The 22,683-nt window shown below is 34.8% G+C and overlaps 1 protein-coding gene across 1 annotated transcript in view; it reads left to right on the forward strand.

Annotated features, from left to right (window-relative positions):
* LOC107485779 (uncharacterized) overlaps positions 1-22,399 on the forward strand; it is a 40,257-nt gene extending 17,858 nt beyond the window's left edge. Inside the window, exons 8-9 of the mRNA XM_016106311.3 lie at positions 21,863-21,939; positions 22,201-22,399. Of these exons, the coding sequence (XP_015961797.1) occupies positions 21,863-21,926 (64 nt within the window). The 3' untranslated portion in view covers positions 21,927-21,939; positions 22,201-22,399. The remainder of the gene's footprint in view (positions 1-21,862; positions 21,940-22,200) is intronic.
* Positions 22,400-22,683: the final 284 nt, after the last annotated feature.

Genomic DNA, 22,683 nt, shown 5'->3' on the forward strand with positions numbered 1-22,683 from the left:
ACTGATTCAAGCCAAGAAGAAGCAGCAACGCAGGAAGGGGAGTCAACGCAAGAAGGAGGGATGCAAAAAATTCTAGAAACCCCAAAGTTTCTAGAACAATTAGGTGATTTGGTGGAAAAAATAGCAAACAGTGGGGTGAAAGCAGAAAGTAAAAGTCCACAAATTCAAAAGGAGAATGGCGGAGAAAGTTATGGGAAGTTTGAAACTCCTGCGAGAATAAATCAGAATACGGCTGAGATGAAAGAGAAGTGCTACATCTGGGGGACGCGATTGAAGAAATAAGCAGATGGTAGAACTAATGAGTTTGACAACGTGTGCTCTCTGATTGCCCAAAATAAATACATTTTGACAAGAATGCACCTTGCATCACTCAAAGCAGAAAGTTATATCGAAGCTGAGGTAATATTAGAATAACATTAATGTTTTTACACCAAAGTTAACTGCAATGTTTATTAATGTAAATTGATTTTGGCATATTTTTCTAGATTGTATCTGCCATGTGCCTCATCCTCAACCAGAAAAATGATAAAAGGTATCAAGAAGAAGTATACTGTCTCCCCCTGATATTATGGTAAATTTTACTTCTACGAATTTTGGGTGTATTTTCTGTGTTCCTTAGGGTGTATTTTCTTTGACCAACTGGGTCTGTTTTGTATTCATTTGGATGTATGTTTTACGTTCAATTGGGTGTAAGTTGTGTATTCATTTGGGTTTATTTAAAGTATTCAGTTGGGTATATTTTCAGTATTTCATTTGTTGTTTCACAATTGTTGCAGAACATGGCCATTTCGAAGCACCCAAACGGGGAATTCATATCACCTAAAACCAATAAAGAATTCAGGGTGGAAGACTACCCAATGTTTATTCCCTTCATAGATGCAAAAAAAATTGACATCACATCGATATGTAAGTTTTCATTTGTAAAATTTGTTAGTATTATTCTTTACTTATATGCCAAATAAAATAAAACACTGTTGAAATGTCGCCATGCTTCAGATTTTTGCACTTGTTTGCCACTCAAACCATTGGTGGTTATGGCTGATTGATACAAGAAAGCGGAGATTTTATATACTCAACCCGTATAACACGAAATATCCAGCCAATGAGAGAAAGGAGCTTAATAAATTTATTGTAAGTTGGCTCTGTGTTCTTTATTTTAATAGTTAGGTGTATTTCAATTCAATATAAGGTGTATGTATGTTTTGCTTTGGGTGTAAGTATGTTCTCCTTTGGGTGCATTTCCTTCGGGTGTATTACTGATTTGTTTTGTTTTTTAAGGGATATGTAATTTCAAGAATGAGAGTATATGCTGGCGGGGCACCTCTGAAGAGAAAGGAGAAGGAGAAGAAAATTAGAGCATCATACGTTAATATCTCAGGCCAAAAGACAAGGTATAAATTTGTGACTCTGAACATTAAACTTTCTTAAATGTGATTTGTAATTTATTTTCTTCGTTTTCAGCTATGACTCTGCTATTTACGTTATGAAGTGGCTTGAGTTTATTGAGCCCGAAAACATTAAAAGGGTGAAGTATGAGTGAGATAATTGGACACAGGTAACTATCTTTAAAACTATATAACTCTGTATTACTTTACTAAATTAATATTGTTATTTAAACAGAATATACTTTTTAATTGTAGAATGAGGTGGACCAATATAGAGTAGAATATGCTTCCCAGATACTATTCAGTGAAATGAATAAAGATAGAGCTGAAGCAATTAGAGGGAGTAATGCAATAAGACTATCCAAGCCATCCTCAGTATTATTGAGTCCATTTTGTCAGATAGATTCTAATGATATAGAAACTGAGTAATGTAACTGCTAGCTAGTTTGTAAATTGAACACATGGTATAAAAATTTGCCAATTATAAACAACTTCTATTCAATGAAATTTTTTTTCCATAGTTAATCTGTCTGTGCTGTTAAACTGTCTGTGCTGTATTCAAAAGCTCTGTATTACAGGTGGTAAAATATGAAGGAAAACATCAAACCAAATATAAACACAAATTATAAAATTTTACACCCAAGAAAAGTTTAATATACACCCAAGATTGCTTAATATACACCCAAACTTCTATCCCCCTAAACCCTAAACCCAAAACTCTAAAAACCATAAAACCTTAAACCCTAAAACCATAAACCCTAAAAACCAAAACCCTAAACCCTAAACCCTAAACCCTAAACCCTAAACCCTAAACCCTAAACCCTAAACCCTAAAACTATAAACCCTAAACCCTAAACCCTAAACCCTAAAACCATAAACCCTAAACCCTAAAACCCTAAACCCTAAAAACCTAACCCTAAACCCTAAACCCTGACACCCTAAAACCCTAACTCCTAAATCATAAACCAACGAAACTACTATACACCCAAATCAGTAATTTTTTAACATAAACAGCAGATTATGAAGTGTGTGTGTATATATATATGTAAAATGTCAAACACAAGAAAATTCACAAATACACCCAAAAGAACAGTTCTTTTACACCCATATTCTGTAACTATACACCCAAAGAGTTATCCGCTGCTGCTGGTACCCTGAACTGATAATTCATAACACGTCCTTGATATTGGCTAGAATTTGAATGCACCACTGATCAAGCATCAAAGAGGTTTAACTGAATATAACAAACTCACATATTAGCTAAACTATTAACGACAAAATTAAACTCACTTACCACATATTTCAAAAATATCACTTTTACCTTGTTTAAAGCTTTTGTTTTCTTCTTCTTTGAGGCATTTTTAATCTGTTTGTCCAACTTTGAACCTAGCTTATTTTTTGGACGTCCTCTTTTTCGAATCCTTGGAGGGCTTTGAAGCTCGTTAACGGATTCCATGTTGGCGTCTTCATGAGGTAAAGAAGATGTCTCCTTCCTTTTGGCTTTCAATTCTTCCATCTCAACCATGACGGTATCGTATGCACAGTGCAGAATTGCAGTCAGCTCCTCCGATTTTGATGCAAATTCGCAAACATTTTGCGAATGAAAAACCAATTTGTCAAACCTCTTGCTTCTTGGCTCCAACAGTGGCTCGTCGTGGCTGCTCTTAATGTGTGTGTGTCGCCTCTTTACCTTCTTGCTCCATCGTTCCAGTATATATCTAGGTAACAATTGGCTTACTTGTTCAAAGCTTAACACGCTTAGTGCGTGACGGCACAATATCCCTCTTGACTCGAATAATAAGCATTAACATTTTAGCTCCGCTGCTACAGAGTCGTAAGTAACCACAAACTTGTTGAATATTGAGCTGGAAACTTGTTCTCCAACTTCGTATACCGAATAGCCTAGAGCAGAATTCGTTAATCTAGTGATACAATTCGCCTTTCCTCTGAATTGTGCTTGGACTTCCCTAAACTTTTGATGAGTGTACACATCTTGAAACTGAGCTTCAATGGAGGATTTGGTTGCACACAGTATCACCGTATGAAAATCTGCAGCATCTGATTTTCTCTCTGCTTGCTCCCTGCTTCCGAGGCAATTATCGTATTGTTTGACAAATTGAATAAGCAAGCTGTTCCGGGTAATAAACTTGTTAAAAAATGAATGCATGCTCTCGCTTATTTGTGTGCTTCTCATCCCTGCCTAGAAGTGGTGATCCAGATAGATTGGAACCCATATATGACGGTCTTCATAAAGATCTGTAGAATACACCCAAAAACAGACTATAAATACACCCGACATAAATTTAAATTACACCTCTGCTGCAGATTTTAAACAAACATTACCTGAAAGCCACTTGTTGTCCACAAGACCAAAATTTAGCAGAAAATCATTCCAATTCCTATCAAATGAGTCTTTACTATGAGAGTTCCAAACAACTTGGCTCATTTCTTGTTCAATTTCTGCATGTCCCTTGTACCCATTTAATTTGCTTGGAATCTTCTTCATGATGTGCCAAATACACCAACGGTGAATTATTGATGGCATACAGGCCTCTAAAGCCTTTTTCATTGATGCGCATTAATCGGTGAGAAACCCTTTCGGAGCATTTCCTCCCATGCAACGAAGCCAACATTGAAATAACCATTTGAATGGTTCAATTTCTTCATTTTTCATCAAAGAGCATCCAAGAAGTGTTGACTGACCGTGATGATTCACCCCTACAAAAGAACCACAAACCAAATTATAACTGAAACAAATTACCATAGTGCAGAATGAAAAATCATTACGTACACCCAATAAATGCTTTATATACACCCAAAAACATCCAATATACACCTCTGCCACGGATTCATAAAAATACATTAATTTAGCATCATAAACAGGGACAGTTTGTTACCTGTTTGTATTGTAGGTGATGTCAAATGAAATAACATCTCTGAAATACTCAAAGGTAGCTCTACTTCTTGCATCGGCCCAAAAAGCCAGCTTAATCGATTGATCCTCCTCGAGTTCAAGCTCAAAAAAGAAATTCTGATTCTTCTCTTTCATTCTTAACAAATATTTTCCAAATTCCTTTGCATCTTCTTGTTTAGAAACATTATGCACTTCTCTCGTAATGTAATTCCTCACATCCTTTTCAATAAAATTTAACTCGCGGTGACCCTCGGCACCCGCAACAAATGATTGATAAGTTTTTCTTGGTCTAATATCAGCCTCCTCGTTATTCTCTATCGTATGACGAATGAACATGCTTAGTTCCTTGTGTTGTTTGAGCATCTCTGTTTTACTTGGACAGCAGGGGTGTGAATGATTCAGCACAACCTTTGAAATGATCCAAGCACCAACCTCCTTCAATGAGTGTATATAAATTCTTGCAGGACAGTTTAAACCAGCTGTCGGATTCATCTTCTCGGTCGGAGATATTTTAGATTTCCATTTTTCCTCACTGCTACATGTAATCAGTTGATTCTTAATCTCGTTTCCCTTCCTATTTATCCTATGAACTCTTGTAGAAAACCCTGCAGCCATGGCGTAGTTCCTGTAAAATTTTCCAGCATCTTCAAGGGTGGTAAAGGTCATTCTAACCTTGGGAACAAAATGGTCATCAACAACAGAGAGAGGCTGCAGAATACACCATGTCAGAAGCAAAAAATACACCCAATCATGTCTTATCTAATACACCCGAACAACAACAACTCAACTAAAATAGCAAGAAACTGGTCATCAAGAACAGAGAGAAGCTGCAGAATACACCAAGTCAAAAACAAAAAATACACCCAATCATATCTGATATAAGACACCCGAACGACAACAACTCAACTAAAATAACAAAAAAAGCCATAAACTGTAAATACACTCACACTTCCTCCAAAAATACACCAAAAAAATTCTGATCTACACCCGAGCATCTGCTATAAATTGCAGATAATTAATCAAAACTAATACATTATATTTAATCCACAGATTTATGTTCACGCGTTAGTTTCACAGTCAATGTTCACAAATTATTCAGCTACACAATGCTATACAAATAATTGCAACAAAAATTCAGAGTAATCGTATGTAAATCAAACCTCAGGAACTTCGTTAGATTCAAATTCATAATCTACTTCGCGCTGATTCACCTGACAATCTGAGGTTGAATCATCCATTATCTTCAAAACGAGTTCAAACTTTGATTTCAGAAAACAAAAAATCGAATAGAAAACGAAGCTAGGAACTAACGTCACTGACGAAGAACAAACTAGTGAGAAAGGATGGGAAAAGAACGATCGAAAAGGCAGGAAAAAACGCGCGAGACGGAGAACGAAGAAATTTGGGAAGAAGGAGAATGAAGAAGGAAACAAAATCTTTTAAAATTGAAAGTTATATATTCGCGCGATCTGTTATATAACGCGTGAAAGTTACGTAACACTAGGAGCGCGTTTTGAAGTTAGTCGTTAATTGGACTTGTAAGACTTACAAGCCTTAATCACTTGTATGCGAATAATTTTTTATTTAATAATGCAAGTAGAGTGAATTAAATGTGTGGTCAGAGGGTTGTGTAGGTTATTTGGGACTGTCAGGTGTGTACGTCTGCATCTTCTTCTCCAACGTGCGCGCAACCAGATTCTCTCTTATAGCTTTTACCCCATCTATAATTTCCAAGGTTCTGAAAACCTGTTCGAACCGGCCGGTCGAACCGCGAACCGATAGAGATAGCGGTTCGGACAGATACCAAAACCGAGATTTGAAAAATCGTCATTAGGCTGTCGAACCGGCCGGGAATCGGTCAGTCGAACCGAACCGCAACCCGGCCGGTTTTTTGAATTTCTTCAAAACGCTGCCGTTTGGATTGAGGAACTCCCTAACACCCAACGTCCCACTCCCAACCCTAACTCTCCAAAATGGCCCACTCCCAACCCTGACTCTCCAAAACGGCAAACAAGCGCAGCACTCCCATCAGGCCATCACCCTTCCTCTCATCGTCATTGAGCTCCTCCTTTACTTCTGTCTCGCCACCGGCAAGCAACCGCCGCCGTCGTCGCAACTTGGAGCTTTGAAGCCGCAGTCGTAACGTCGTTCTCCTCCATCACTTCGAAACCACCGTCGCCGGCCTAGCCTCCTGCCTCTGTCACGCAGCCACTGTCCCGCCGTCGCCAGTTCTGTTCCACCGCGTCAGCCCTTCGGTCGTGCCATGTTCCTTTCTTGCTGCTAATCTGCTCTACTCTGTTCTAGCATTTAGTTCTAGGTATTAATTTTTTTAAACTATAATTGTTGAATAATTGTTGTTATTTGTTAGTTAGTCTGTGAACCTTGCTGTTACTGGGTTGAATAATTACAGAATAATTGTTGTTAGTTAATCTATGGACTTGTTACTGAATTGAATAATTGTTGAATAATTTTGACTGTTGAGACTTGAGATTACTGAGTTGGAGTGAGTTGCTGTGGGTTACTGTGATATTGTAATTGGATTGTATTGTTATTGGATTGTTGGTGATTTTTAAGTATGGATGAGAGTATCAACTAACAAACACCTAAGGCTATTGGATTGTTGTGACATTGTATTGCTATTGTATTTTTTTGGTTAATTTTTGAAAAAAGATGGTTAATCTTTGTTAAAATTGTGCTGAAATTTTGCTGTTCCCCCTCTTCCTAGGCTTCTAGATTTCTTTGTTATTGGAATTTGATTTTATTTCTGGTTAGGATTGGTGATTTGAATCTGTTATTTGAAAATTATTTTTTGGTTCTTTGATTTTCAAGTTGCTTGCTGCTTCAATTTGAGGGAATTCTGAATTTTGGTTTAAGCTGTGATTGAAGGTTCTTTGGTTTGGGTATTCTTCACTTTCCTGGAAGCTTAGCTTTTAATTCGTTGATCTATTATTTTTTGGTTCTTTAATTTTCAAGTTGCTTGCTGCTTCAATTTGAGGGGATTCTGAATTTTGGTTTAAGCTATGATTGAAGGTTCTTTGGTTTGGGTATTCTTCACTTTCTGGAAGCTTAGCTTTTAATTCGTTGATCTATTATTTTTTGGTTCTTTGATTTTCAAGTTGCTTGCTGATTCAATTTGAGCTTTGAGGGGATTCTGAATTTTAGTTTAAGCTGTGATTGAAGGTTCTTTGGTTTGGTATTCTTCACTTTCCTGGAAGCTTAGCTTTTAATTCGTTGAGATCAAATTATTGTTTTCAACCTTGGTGATTTTTAGATATTCTTTTTGGTTGCTTTCTTTATGTTTCAATTGGTGTTATTGTGTTGTTGCTGTGATTTAAATGTTCTTTTTTATTCTTTCTTTTTCTCGAATGCCCAGTCAATGCTTGATTGATTGGCTTTGCTCACTGATTATATTTGATAATAAATTTTAGATTTATAACTCTATTACTGCTTTATTGTCTGTTTGTATAGTTAAATTTTATTAAAGTTTCTTGAATTTGCACTATATTACTGATTCAAAGTTTTTTGAGTTTTGCTCATTGTTTGGTTGCACCGTCCCTCCTCTCGATCTCTGCCGACTTGCTGCCCCTCCTCTGTGCTAGATTTTTTTTTGTTTCAGCTGTTGTGTTTTTGTTTCAGGTCCTGTTGTGTTTGTTGTGCAATACTATCAATTTGTTTTACTTTTTGACTCAGCTACATTAAGACAATATTTTCTATCTTTAACTTGTGCATTGTATATTTATATTAGACTATAATTATGTTTTAATGTGTTTATTTATATTTTATTTTTTATTTTATTATAAAACGGTTTTTTTGGTTTAACCACCGTCAAACCGGAATCAAAGGATGGGAAATAACTCATAATAAGCGATAGGATAAGAAATATTCACTCCAATATAATATAATCCGTGTTTTTTTAAAGATAAATTAAGCATATTGTGATGAAATCACACAGAGCTATTTTTGTGCAAGCATTCGTTTATTATGGGTATCTAAATTTTTTCTACTAGAATAGAAACCATACTATTTTTTATTAAGCATATATTGATTAAATCAAAGCTTACTGTTTAAATTTGTATGAATCTTAGCAAGACAGAAAAGCCGCGTCAATTGATAAGCTCTAGAAAATTAAATTACAACCTTAGTTTGTGCATGAAAAAGTTCAACGCCCAAAAAATCTATGATTAAAACAACAAAGAAAATGCAAGACCAAAATAAATACAATACTATTTTTATAAAATGAATATTATAGCAACAAAGTCAAATGTGAATATGCAGTGTTCTTATGATTTGGATAACCACTTGTATTGAAAATAATAATAAATCATGATAATTGAAATAATAAATTATGGGCGAGGATAGGTCACGTAACATGGACAAGTAACTTGAAATTCTGACTCTAATATACATTGACGACCATGCCCCTATTTATAATTAGTTTTCAATTTATTTTTTTCCGTTGACCATTGGCTTATGGGGAAAAATAATTAAGGTTCCTTTATCTTAACTATGATTCTGAAAACCGAATCGGATCGGCCGGTTCAATCGGAATAACTGGGAATCGATCACCTAGTCGGTCTGAGTAATGTCAAAAATTGTCTGATTACACGTGCATGGCATATGCATCGCACGTGCATGACACGGGTAATTACACTTGTAAAATTGATATAATTTGGTTTGAATTTTTTTTGTTTAAAATTAATTTTTTTAAATTGTTTTATTTGAAGCCTAGGATCACCTTGATTTTTGTCATCTTAAATTACACTAACATGTTTTGAGATTAAGTAATATCATGCTTACACCAGGCGTTTTATAACTTAAATGAAGAAATGCCAGTGTAATTTAACCTTTTTATTATGAATTGACAAGTGTAGTATCACTTGATTTATGTCATAGTTCTTCTTGAAAGGTTGCAGAAGGGCTCACAGTTGAGGGTATATTGGAGACATGGATCAAATTGAAGCCTATGTGATGGAAGAATGGGATGAGAATAGAGATGAACTGATAGATCTTTTTGGAAAGGTCAAAGATGATTGGGTGTAGAATGATTTCTCTGGTTGGATGGGAGCAAACAGGTAGTTCAATTAAGGAAATGTCTTAAATGTGCCGAGTTAAACTTAGCATTCAATTCACCAAGATGATTTAATAGTATAGATTTAATAGAAGTTCTCTGTCAGTACTGTCTAGAATAATGTTAAGATCTTAAGATATGATGCACGTATATTCGTACTATTCGATACACCAGACAAAAACAACTGAGATTTGATTTTCGGGTTGTAGAAAAAGGGTTCGCGTGATTGTGTTTTTGACTTTTGAACTCTTGCTTATTGGTGATTGTGTTTTATACCTATAGATTCTATCCTGGTACTGCTGATGCACTAAGATTTGCAAGCTCAAAAGTTTACATTGTCACCACAAAACAGGTAATAATCCTTAAGAATACATAATTCTAGTCCTATATGAAATTTCACATTGCTATGATCTCTTCTTGCGTTTCATTTTTCCTTCTTCAATTCCTCACTTGCGGCAATAAGATCGTTGAACTCTTCATCAATGTCTTCCACGCCGGAACCTTCCTCAGTTGCTGCGTAGCCTTTTCGTGCTCTCCACGCTCGATCATGGAGTTGGGTGTGTCTGGAAGGACCAATGATCCGATTGTGATGATGAGTGCAGAGACCATTGCACCACCAAAGCTAAGCCTCCATCCCCATCCACCTTTGATATTTGTGAAGAAGTAGTTGAGCACATTCGCCACTAGGATCCCAACTGTGATGGACAATTGGAACCCAATGTTCAAAGCTCCTTTTTAATTTGTTTATAATTTAATTTTTAATGAAAATTATATTAGAGGTTTTCTTTATTTATTATTGTTTTTTATAAATTTTGTAATACTATTTTTCTGTTTTTATTTAATTATTAGTTTGATATTTTATTCGATCTTATCACGTGCATGGCACGTGCATCGCACGTGCATCGCACGTCTATCGCACGTGCATCGCACGGGTAATTACACTTGTAAAATTGATATAATTTGGTTTGAATTTTTTGTTTAAAATTAATTTTTTAAATTGTTTGATTTGAAGCCTAAGATCACCTTGATTTTTGTCATCTTAAATTACACTAACCTGTTTTGAGATTAAGTAATATCATGCTTACACCAGGCATTGTATAACTTAAATGAAGAAATGTCAGTGTAATTTAACCTTTTTATTATGAATTGACAATTGTAGTATCACTTGATTTATGTCATAGTTCTTTTTGAAAGGTTGCAGAATGGCTCACAGTTGAGGGTATATTGGAGACATGGATCAAATTGAAGCCTATTGTGATGGAAGAATGAGATGAGAATAGAGATGAACTGATAGATCTTTTTGGAAGGGTCAGAGATGATTGGTTGCAGAATGATTTCTCTGGTTGGATGGGAACAAACAGGTAGTTCAATTAAGAGAATGTCTTAAATGTGCCGAGTTAAACTTAGCATTAAATTCACCAAGATGATCTAACAGTATAGATTTAATAGAAGTTATCTGTAAGTACTGTCCAGAATTATGTTAAGATCTTAAGATATGATGCATGTATATTCGTATTATTCGATACACCAAACAAAAACAACTGAGATTTGATTTTCGGGTTTTAGAAAAAGGGTTTGCGTGATTGTGTTTTTGACTTTTGAACTCTTGCTTATTTGTGATTGTGTTTTATACCTATAGATTCTATCCTGGTAATGCTGATGCACTAAGATTTGCAAGCTCAAAAGTTTACATTGTCACCACAAAACAGGTAATAATCCTTAAGAATACATAATTCTAGTCCTATATGAAATTTCACATTGCTATGATCTCTTCTTACTTTTCATTTTTTCCTTCTTCGATTCCTCACTTGCGGCAATAAGATCGTTGAACTCTTCATCAATGTCTTCCACGCCGGGAACCTTCCTCAGTTGTTGCCTAGCCTTTTCGTGTTCTCCACGCTCGATCATAGAGTTGGGTGTGTCTGGAAGGACCAATGATCCGATTGTGATGATGAGTGCAGAGACCATTGCACCACCAAAGCTAAGCCTCCATCCCCATCCACCTTTGATATTTGCGAAGAAGTAGTTGAGCACATTCGCCACTAGGATCCCTACTGTGATGGACAATTGAAACCCAATATTCAAAGCTCCTTTTATTCCAATTTTTTAATTTGTTTATAATTTAATTTTTAATGAAAATTTTATTAAAGGTTTTCTTTATTTATTATTGTTTTTTATAAATTTTGTAATACTATTTTTCTGTTTTTTATTTAATTATCAGTTTGATATTTTATTCGATCTTATCACGTGCATGGCACATGCATCGCACGTGCATCGCACGTCTATCGCACGTGCATCGCACGGGTAATTACACTTGTAAAATTGATATAATTTGGTTTGAATTTTTTTTGTTTAAAATTGTTGGTGGGGGCACACGCACACACATCATTCACATACAAAGGAATTGGATTTCCTTATATGATACTTCACTATCACATCTAATTAGATTATAGGGGAAAGCCATCAAAGCATCATTGAGTTTTTTTCACCATTTTCATCGACAAATAAGCGGACCTGTTCCATAAGTGAGATTTCAAGATATAGATTTAACATATGCAAATTATGGTCTAACAGAGATAAATAGTTTGGAGCAAAAGGCTACCTTTGTAACCCAGAACAGTTGCACACCTACAGCACCATTGACAAGATCCCTCTTCATCCTAGCGTTCTGCACCAACTGCTTAACACCAATGTAGACTCCTCCTATGGCAACAAAGGTCAATGCATATTCTTTGAGATGGTATCGAGGTGAGGCCTCCAGAGAGTACGACGGCGGGGTCTGCTGGTGCTTGTGTGAGTGGAGGTGGAGAGCTGCTGATCTGCTGCTGCAGCGTGTTGGTTGGGAGGGGGAGGGAGGGGAACGAGGAAGTAGATGTTGCCGCGATGGAGGTCAGCGTGGGGAGGAACGATGAGGAGGTTGGAGGAAGAATATTTCTTGAGGACATGGTTAGGATGTGCTCTCAGGACGTCAGCAGCCTTGATGGTGCGAGTAGGAATCTTTTCAATTCTGCCCTTGGAGTGAACTATACGTATCACGTCCAATGCCCCGCATGGCAGCATGCATGATATCCATCCCCTTATGCTCTCCTTCATTCTCTAAGTGCTTATGGCTCTTTAATGGATTTCTCCCGTTACTGAAGGAAACACTCTGTTGATTGCTCCGATGATCGCGTCTTTGTTAGCCTTGTCGAAAAGTATTTTAAGCTACCACAAAGAGGGAAATGTTGATCAATTGATTGTGTTTGTTTCAGTCTTATATATTGGGCTATTACTAATTTTGGCATTATTATACTTTTTCTTTTATGTTCTTCGTATTAACAAAACTAGCATGAGTAGTATGGGAAAGGCTCTCCTTTTATTTGCACTAATCATGAGTCTTTCTCCGCGTGTTAAAGTAATTAATTACATATGGCTTTGAGAGTTGGTAAAATTAAAGCTGCTGTTATATTGTTATGTGAGAAGTAAAGAAAATCAGACTAGCTATGTATGTATATATGTACAACAACTTTGATATTTGCGAAGAAGTAGTTGAGCACATTCGCCACTAGGATTCCAACTGTAATGGACAATTGGAACCCAATGTTCAAAGCTCCTCTTATTCCAATTTTTTAATTTGTTTATAATTTAATTTTTAATGAAAATTTTATTAGAGATTTTCTTTATTTATTATTGTTTTTTATAAATTTTGTAATACTATTTTTCTGTTTTTATTTAATTATCAGTTTGATATTTTATTCGATCTTATCTCGTGCATGGCACGTGCATCGCACGTGCATCGCACGGATAATTACACTTGTCTATGACTAATTAGAAGACAATAATTCCAAAATCAAACTATTTAAAAACATATTTACATAACAACATTAAAGGAAAATATCTATGAAGCAAAGAATATATAGTTTTTTTTTTAGAGAAAAAGTGTACAAGTGTGATCCAAAGCAATAAGCATGAATGAATGAAGCGTGGTGGGAGAGTCATCTGTGGATATGCATTATCATAAGCTGTATTATATGTGAGGGCCCAACTTTGTAGCCTTTGTGTGTTGTTTCTAGGGGAACCAAGAAAACTTCACACTACTCTCACATCTGCATCTCTTTTTTACGCGTACACTATATCATTACCAAATAATATATCTTAATTTTATGATCTTTGTTTCGTGTTCGGTTGCTCGTTAGAACGATGAAGAGTTGATGGATAGGATCGCTTGCAAGGATTCTGTATGATAAACCCATTAATTCTACTCATCTATTAAGTTAGACATTGAGGGGGGAGGGACCTAACATAGTGTTGAATGTTGGCCCCAATAGTGCTTCTTCCAGGTACAATCTCCCTCATGACCCAAATTAAACAGACAAGCTTTTGTCATACTTGTTTAATAATAGCGGGTGCTATTTGTACATAATAGTTGGGAAATGGATAATGTCGGTGTTTGTAGTAATTGTAGTAATAGTATGTAGCCGTGGAGAGGATTAGGATTCGTGACTTCTAAGGCCTTTACAGCAAAACCTGAAACCATGAAAGCATGAAAGCGAATCTTAGTTACTTATTAAAAAAAGGTACAAAACAACTCACGAGTTTAAAAGTTTGGATTAGGAAATGCCACACATATGTCAATATATATAATTACATATACATATACATATGATGATCAACACATTTTCATTAATAAATTTCATATTGTTTTTTATTCATAATATGAATAGGATAAAGATAAAACTGAAACATTTAAATAACACAAAAAAAGTAAAAATTAAAGAACAGTTCATCCAACATTATTGTTAAGGAGAATATATATTAAAGTTTTCTCAACCACAATTATGGATGAGTTTTGTAAACACTTATTCTAGCGTTAAAAAGTTTATCACTATCATGAGAAATGTGATATCCCTTTTTTGTCGGGTGAATCTAAAGGTAATAATATATAGCTATATATATATTAATACTAGTACTAGCTAGTATAATGGGAGCAATAGTGGTAAGAATGTTAAAATGATTTTGCTATTTAATTACTACTATCTTTTTTATATATAATATTTACTTTCTAGGAAAAAATGTAATAATAATTTTGACAACATGTAGCGAAAAAAAGGCAACTTCAATAAAAATGTAGAATATTTTGAAAAAAAAAGAAATAAATATATACAAAATAAGAAAATATAGTAAAAAGAAAGTTTATGACTATATATAATACATAAAAATAATTACATGTAATTACACTTGTAAAATTGATATAATTTGGTTTGAATTTTTTTTTATTTAAAATTAATTTTTTTTAAATTGTTTGATTTGAAGCCTAAGATCACCTTGATTTTTTTCATCTTAAATTACACTAACCTGTTCTGGGATTAAGTAATATCATGCTTACACCAGGCGTTTTATAACTTAAATGAAGAAATGTCAGTGTAATTTAACCTTTTTATTATGAATTGACAAGTGTAGTATCACTTGATTTATGTCATAGTTCTTCTTGAAAAGTTGCAGAAGGGCTCACAGTTGAGGGTATATTGGAGACATGGATCACATTGAAGCCTATTGTGATGGAATAATGGGATGAGAATAGAGATGAACTGATAGAGCTTTTTGGAAAGGTCAGAGATGATTGGTTGCAGAATAATTTCTCTGGTTGGATGGGAGCAAACAGGTACTTCAATTAAGGAAATGTCTTAAATGTGCCGAGTTAAACTTAGCATTCAATTCACCAAGATGATCTAACAGTATAGATTTAATAGAAGTTATCTGTAAGTACTGTCCAGAATTATGTTAAGATCTTAAGATATGATGCATGTATATTCGTACTATTCGATACACCAGACAAAAACAACTGAGATTAGATATTCGGATTTTAGAAAAATGTGCGCGCGATTGTGTTTTTGACTTTTGGACTCTTGCTTATTGGTGATTGTGTTTTATTTTTTATACCTATAGATTCTATCGTACTGCTGATGCACTAAAATTTGCAAGCTCAAAAGTTTACATTGTCACCACAAAACAGGTAATAATCCTTAAGAATACATAATTCTAGTCCTATATGAAATTTCACATTGCTATGATCTCTTCTTACTTTTCATTTTTTCCTTCTTCGATTCCTCACTTGCGGCAATAAGATCGTTGAACTCTTCATCAATGTCTTCCACGCCGGGAACCTTCCTCAGTTGTTGCCTAGCCTTTTCGTGTTCTCCACGCTCGATCATAGAGTTGGGTGTGTCTGGAAGGACCAATGATCCGATTGTGATGATGAGTGCAGAGACCATTGCACCACCAAAGCTAAGCCTCCATCCCCATCCACCTTTGATATTTGCGAAGAAGTAGTTGAGCACATTCGCCACTAGGATCCCAACTGTGATGGACAATTGGAACCCAATGTTCAAAGCTCCTTTTTAATTTGTTTATAATTTAATTTTTAATGAAAATTATATTAGAGGTTTTCTTTATTTATTATTGTTTTTTATAAATTTTGTAATACTATTTTTCTGTTTTTATTTAATTATTAGTTTGATATTTTATTCGATCTTATCACGTGCATGGCACATGCATCGCACGTGCATCGCACGTCTATGTTATTTTTTTTATTTGTATTTTTTTATATAATGGGAGTATATAAAGAGTACATAGTAGTACATAGTATATAAGGGTTATAACTCAACAAATATTTTCAAGGAAATTTTTCATTCTTTTCAAAATGAGAACAACTTATTCTTTTCCCTCTCTTAGTCCCTTCTGGCCATCAACATCACAGCTTGAATAGCTTAGGGCATGAAATTTTCTTCAGAAAGGTTGCAGAATGGCCCAGGGTATATTGGAGACATGGATCAAATTGAAGCCTATTGTGATGGAAGAATGAGATGAGAATAGAGATGAACTGATAGATCTTTTTGGAAAGGTCAGAGATGATTGGTTGCAGAATGATTTCTCTGGTTGGATGGGAACAAACAGGTAGTTCAATTAAGAGAATGTCTTAAATGTGCCGAGTTAAACTCAGCATTAAATTCACCAAGATGATCTAACAGTATAGATTTAATAGAAGTTATCTGTAACTACTGTCCAGAATTATGTTAAGATCTTAAGATATGATGCATGTATATTCGTACTATTCGATACACCAGACAAAAACAACTGAGATTTGATTTTTGGGTTTTAGAAAAAGGGTTCGCGTGATTGTGTTTTTGACTTTTGAACTCTTGCTTATAGGTGATTGTGTTTTATACCTATAGATTCTATCCTGCTGATGCACTAAGATTTGCAAGCTCAAAAGTTTACATTGTCACCACAAAACAGGTAATAATCCTTAAGAATACATAATTCTAGTCCTATATGAAATTTCACATTGCTATGATCTCTTCTTACTTTTCATTTTTTCCTTCTTCGATTCCTCACTTGCGGCAATAAGATCGTTGAACTCTTCATCAATGTCTTCCACGCCGGAACCTTCCTCAGTTGTTGCGTAGCCTTTTCGTGCTCTCCACGCTCGATCATGGAGTTGGGTGTGTCTGGAAGGACCAATGATCCGATTGTGATGATGAGTGCAGAGACCATTGCACCACCAAAGCTAATCCTCCATCCCCATCCACCTTTGATATTTGTGAAGAAGTAGTTGAGCACATTCGCCACTAGGATCCCAACTGTGATGGACAATTGGAACCCAATGTTCAAAGCTCCTTTTTAATTTGTTTATAATTTAATTTTTAATGAAAATTATATTAGAGGTTTTCTTTATTTATTATTGTTTTTTATAAATTTTGTAATACTATTTTTCTGTTTTTATTTAATTATTAGTTTGATATTTTATTCGATCTTATCACGTGCATGGCACGTGCATCGCACGTGCATGACACGGGTAATTACACTTGTAAAATTGATATAATTTGGTTTGAATTTTTTGTTTAAAATTAATTTTTTAAATTGTTTGATTTGAAGCCTAAGATCACCTTGATTTTTGTCATCTTAAATTACACTAACCTGTTTTGAGATTAAGTAATATCATGCTTACACCAGGCATTGTATAACTTAAATGAAGAAATGTCAGTGTAATTTAACCTTTTTATTACGAATTGACAATTGTAGTATCACTTGATTTATGTCATAGTTCTTTTTGAAAGTGTTACTTAGATTATTTTTTTTATTTGTATTTTTTTATATAATGGGAGTACATAAAGAGTACAGAGTAGTACATAGTATATAAGGGTTATAACTCAACAAATATTTTCAAGGAAATTTTTCATTCTTTTCAAAATGAGAACAACTTATTCTTTTCCCTCTCTTAGTCCCTTCTGGCCATCAACATCACAGCTTGAATAGCTTAGGGCATGAAATTTTCTTCAGAAAGGTTGCAGAATGGCTCACAGTTGAGGGTATATTGGAGACATGGATCAAATTGAAGCCTATTGTGATGGAAGAATGAGATGAGAATAGAGATGAACTGATAGATCTTGTTGGAAAGGTCAGAGATGATTGGATGGGAACAAACAGGTAGTTCAATTAAGAGAATGTCTTAAATGTGCCGAGTTAAACTTAGCATTAAATTCACCAAGATGATCTAACAGTATAGATTTAATAGAAGTTATCTGTAAGTACTGTCCAGAATTATGTTAAGATCTTAAGATATGATGCATGTATATTCGTACTATTCGATACACCAGACAAAAACAACTGAGATTTGATTTTCGGGTTTTAGAAAAAGGGTTTGCGTGATTGTGTTTTTGACTTTTGAACTCTTGCTTATTTGTGATTGTGTTTTATACCTATAGATTTTATCCTAGTACTGCTGATGCACTAAGATTTGCAAGCTCAAAAGTTTACATTATCACCACAAAACAGGTAATAATCCTTAAGAATACATAATTCTAGTCCTATATGAAATTTCACATTGCTATGATCTCTTCTTACTTTTCATTTTTTCCTTCTTCGATTCCTCACTTGCGGCAATAAGATCGTTGAACTCTTCATCAATGTCTTCCATGCCGGGAACCTTCCTCAGTTGTTGCCTAGCCTTTTCGTGCTCTCCACGCTTGATCATAGAGTTGGGTGTGTCTGGAAGGACCAATGATCCGATTGTGATGATGAGTGCAGAGAACATTGCACCACCAAAGCAAAGCCTCCATCCCCATCCACCTTTGATATTTGCGAAGAAGTAGTTGAGCACATTCGCCACTAGGATCCCAACTGTGATGGACAATTGGAACCCAATATTCAAAGCTCCTCTTATTCCAATTTTTTAATTTGTTTATAATTTAATTTTTAATGAAAATTTTATTAGAGGTTTTCTTTATTTATTATTGTTTTTTATAAATTTTGTAATACTATTTTTCTGTTTTTATTTAATTATCAGTTTGATATTTTATTCAATCTTATCACGTGTATCGCACGTGCATCGCACGTGCATGGCACGGGTAATTACAATTGTTATGGTGTAAATGTGGGGTGATGGAAGCAATAAGAACTTTATAGTTTATAGGATGAGTAACACAGAATAGAATGTTAACAAAAGAGTAAAAGTAAAACTTTGAAAAGCAGAATGAAGCTGCCATTCCCATTCCCTTTCACTCTATCTCTCTCTTTCTCTTTCTGTGACCCACACATCTTTTTCTAGCTAACTCTTTTTCTATATATAAGGTTGCATCTTCCTCTCCAAAATGCGCGTAGATTCTCTCTTATAGCTTCCCCATCTTCTTCTCCAACGTAGCTTTAATAATGAAGAATAGCATAAGGGGATGCATATCATGCATTCTACCATGCGGGGCATTGGACGTGATACATATAGTTCACTCCAATGGCAGAATTAAAGAGCTCACTACTCGCACCGTCAAGGCTGGCTGACGTCATGAGAGCTCATCCTAACCATGTCTTCAAGAAATATTCTTCCTCCAATCTCCTCATCGTTGGTATTGTGTTGTGAATGGTAAGTATAAATATATACGTATGAAGACGACAACCCAAAGTCGTAGTGATATTCCTTCCGCGTTATTCATCGTGCCTGAATCTCTCTCTCTATTTTTTGTATCCCTCAAAGTTTGGGACTTTGATCTGCCATTGACCCTCTTCAATTCGCGGTACCCATCTTTTCTTTAATCTTCACTCTCTTCCAATCAACGTTCATTCCTCTCAATTTAATCGCAATTAACCCCCAATGAAGAAGAGTATAAGGGGATGGATATGATGCATCCTGCCATGCGGGGCACTGGACGTGATACGAATAGTTCACTCCAATGGCAGAATTGAAGAGATTCCTACTCGAACCATCAAGGCTGCTGCCGTCCTGAGAGCACATCCTAACCATGTCCTCGAGAAATATTCTTCCTCCAACCTCCTCATCGTTCCTCCCCACGCTGACCTCCGTCGCGACAACATCTACTTCATCATTCCCCTCCCTCCTCCTCCCAACCAACGCGCAAGAAAAATTTTGTAATACTATTTTTCTGTTTTTATTTAATTATCAGTTTGATATTTTATTCGATCTTATCACGTGCTTGGCACGTACATCGCACGTGCATCGCACGGGTAATTACACTTGTAAAATTGATATAATTTGGTTTGAATTTTTTTTGTTTAAAATTAATTTTTTTTAAATTGTTTGATTTGAAGCCTAAGATCACTTTGATTTTTGTCATCTTAAATTACACTAACCTGTTCTGAGATTAAGTAATATCATGCTTACACCAGGCGTTTTATAACTTAAATGAAGAAATGTCAGTGTAATTTAACCTTTTTATTATGAATTGACAAGTGTAGTATCACTTGATTTATGTCATAGTTCTTTTTGAAAGGTTGCAGAAGGGCTCACAGTTGAGGATATATTGGAGACATGGATCAAATTGAAGCCTATTGTGATGGAAGAATGGGATGAGAATAGAGATGAACTGATAGATCTTTTTGGAAAGATCAGAGATGATTGGTTGCAGAATGATTTCTCTGGTTGGATGGGAGCAAACAGGTATTTCAATTAAGGGAATGTCTTAAATGTGCCGAGTTAAACTTAGCATTCAATTCACCAAGATGATCTAACAGTATAGATTTAATAATAGAAGTTATCTGTCAATACTGTCCAGAATTATGTTAAGATCTTAAGGTATGATGCATGTATATTCGTACTATTCGATACACCAGACAAAAACAACTGAGATTTGATTTTCGGGTTTTAGAAGAAGGGTTCGCGTGATTGTGTTTTTGACTTTTGAACTCTTGCTTATTGGTGATTGTGTTTTATACCTATAGATTCTATCCTGGTACTGCTGATGCACTAAGATTTGCAAGCTCAAAAGTTTACATTGTCACCACAAAACAGGTAATAATCCTTAAATATACATAATTCTAGTCCTATATGAAATTTCACATTGCTATGATCTCTTCTTACTTTTCATTTTTTCCTTCTTCGATTCCTCACTTGCGGCAATAAGATCGTTGAATTCTTCATCAATGTCTTCCACGCCGGGAACCTTCTTCAGTTGTTGCTTAGCCTTTTCGTGCTCTCCACGCTCGATCATGGAGTTGGGTGTGTCTGGAAGGACCAATGATCCGATTGTGATGATGAGTGCAGAGACCATTGCACCACCAAAGCTAAGCCTCCATCCCCATCCACCTTTGATATTTGCGAAGAAGTAGTTGAGCACATTCGCTACTAGGATCCCAACTGTGATGGACAATTGGAACCCAATGTTCAAAGCTCCTCTGATTCCAATTTTTTAATTTGTTTATAATTTAATTTTTAATGAAAATTTTATTAGAGGTTTTCTTTATTTATTATTGTTTTTTATAAATTTTGTAATACTATTTTTCTGTTTTTGTTTAATTATCAGTTTGATATTTTATTCGATCTTATCACGTGCATCGCACGGATAATTATACTTGTAAAATTGATATAATTTGGTTTGAATTTTTTTGTTTAAAATTATTTTTTTTTAAATTGTTTGATTTGAAGCCTAAGATCACCTTGATTTTTGTCATCTTAAATTACACTAAACTGTTCTGAGATTAAGTAATATCATGCTTACACAAGGCGTTTTATAACTTAAATGAAGAAATGTCAGTGTAATTTAACCTTTTTATTATAAATTGACAAGTGTAGTATCACTTGATTTATGTCATAGTTCTTCTTGAAAGGTTGCAAAGGGCTCACAATTGAGGGTATATTGGAGATATGGATTAAATTGAAGCCTATTGTGATGGAAGAATGGGATGAGAATAGAGATAAACTGATAGATCTTTTTGGAAAGGTCAGAGATGATTGGCTGTAGAATAATTTCTCTAGTTGGATGGGAGCAAACAAGTAGTTCGATTAAGGGAATGTCTTAAATATGTCGAGTTAAACTTAGCATTCAATTCACCAAGATGATCTAACAGTATAGATTTAATAGAAGTTATCTGTCAGGACTGTCGAGAATTGTGTAAAGATCTTAAGGTATGATTTTGTCTTTCAGGTTTTTAAGAACATTGTATTTTCATGTTAACATGGTTTAAGAGAAATTACTAAGGTTAATATTTTTCTGTTTTTTAAAATTGCAGCTTTGTGGAAGATAGGCTTGCAACCTTAAAAAATGTCATTAAAGAACCAGAGTTGGACAATTGAAATTTGTATCTAGGTAGCAATTTTCTTTCTCCGTGTCTCTTTTAGTGCACCAAATTTATTTTCACACTAAGATCATCCAATGGTATGAATATAACAGAAATTATTGATGTATAAGCTGAAATTATTCGAAGATTTACACTATCGAATCATCTTAGTGCATGAGACCATAGAGTTGTCCTATAACTTCACTCTTATACATTTTGGAGTTTCTATCTTCTGTTTTGTTGTTTGTTTTAGAATAACATATTTGCTAAATTTGGTTGATTTGGATTAGTTAATTGGGGGTTCAACACTCAGAAAGAGAGAGATGAAGCAGCAGCTAGCCCCAGGATTACACTTCTTGAGCTGTCTGACTTCAGTAAGAAGCTGAAATAGTAGTTCCACTTCATTAGATTGTCTATCATTGTATTATATCATTTCATTTAATTACATTCCATTAATGCAAAACAATGGTAAATTCCTTCTGTCTCTAAGCTTTTGCATCATCATATTTATAATTGTAATGTTTCTCTCCAATTTAGAATAAACTATAATTTTTTACATTTCCAACCATAAAAGATTTGAATACTTACAATTCTAGTCATGTATTAGTTCGTTCATATCTTATATAGTTAGCATTATCAACATTCAAATCTTTCGTGATTAGAAATAGTAGTATATTCTCCATTTTAACATAAATGTCACTTGAACTTTGATAAAAATCAACATTGCTAAACACAATTATACAACTGTGTCTAAATATATTTTTCAATGTACT

The sequence above is a fragment of the Arachis duranensis genome, chromosome 4 (assembly GCF_000817695.3).
Source record: "Arachis duranensis cultivar V14167 chromosome 4, aradu.V14167.gnm2.J7QH, whole genome shotgun sequence".
Lineage (NCBI taxonomy): Eukaryota > Viridiplantae > Streptophyta > Magnoliopsida > Fabales > Fabaceae > Arachis > Arachis duranensis.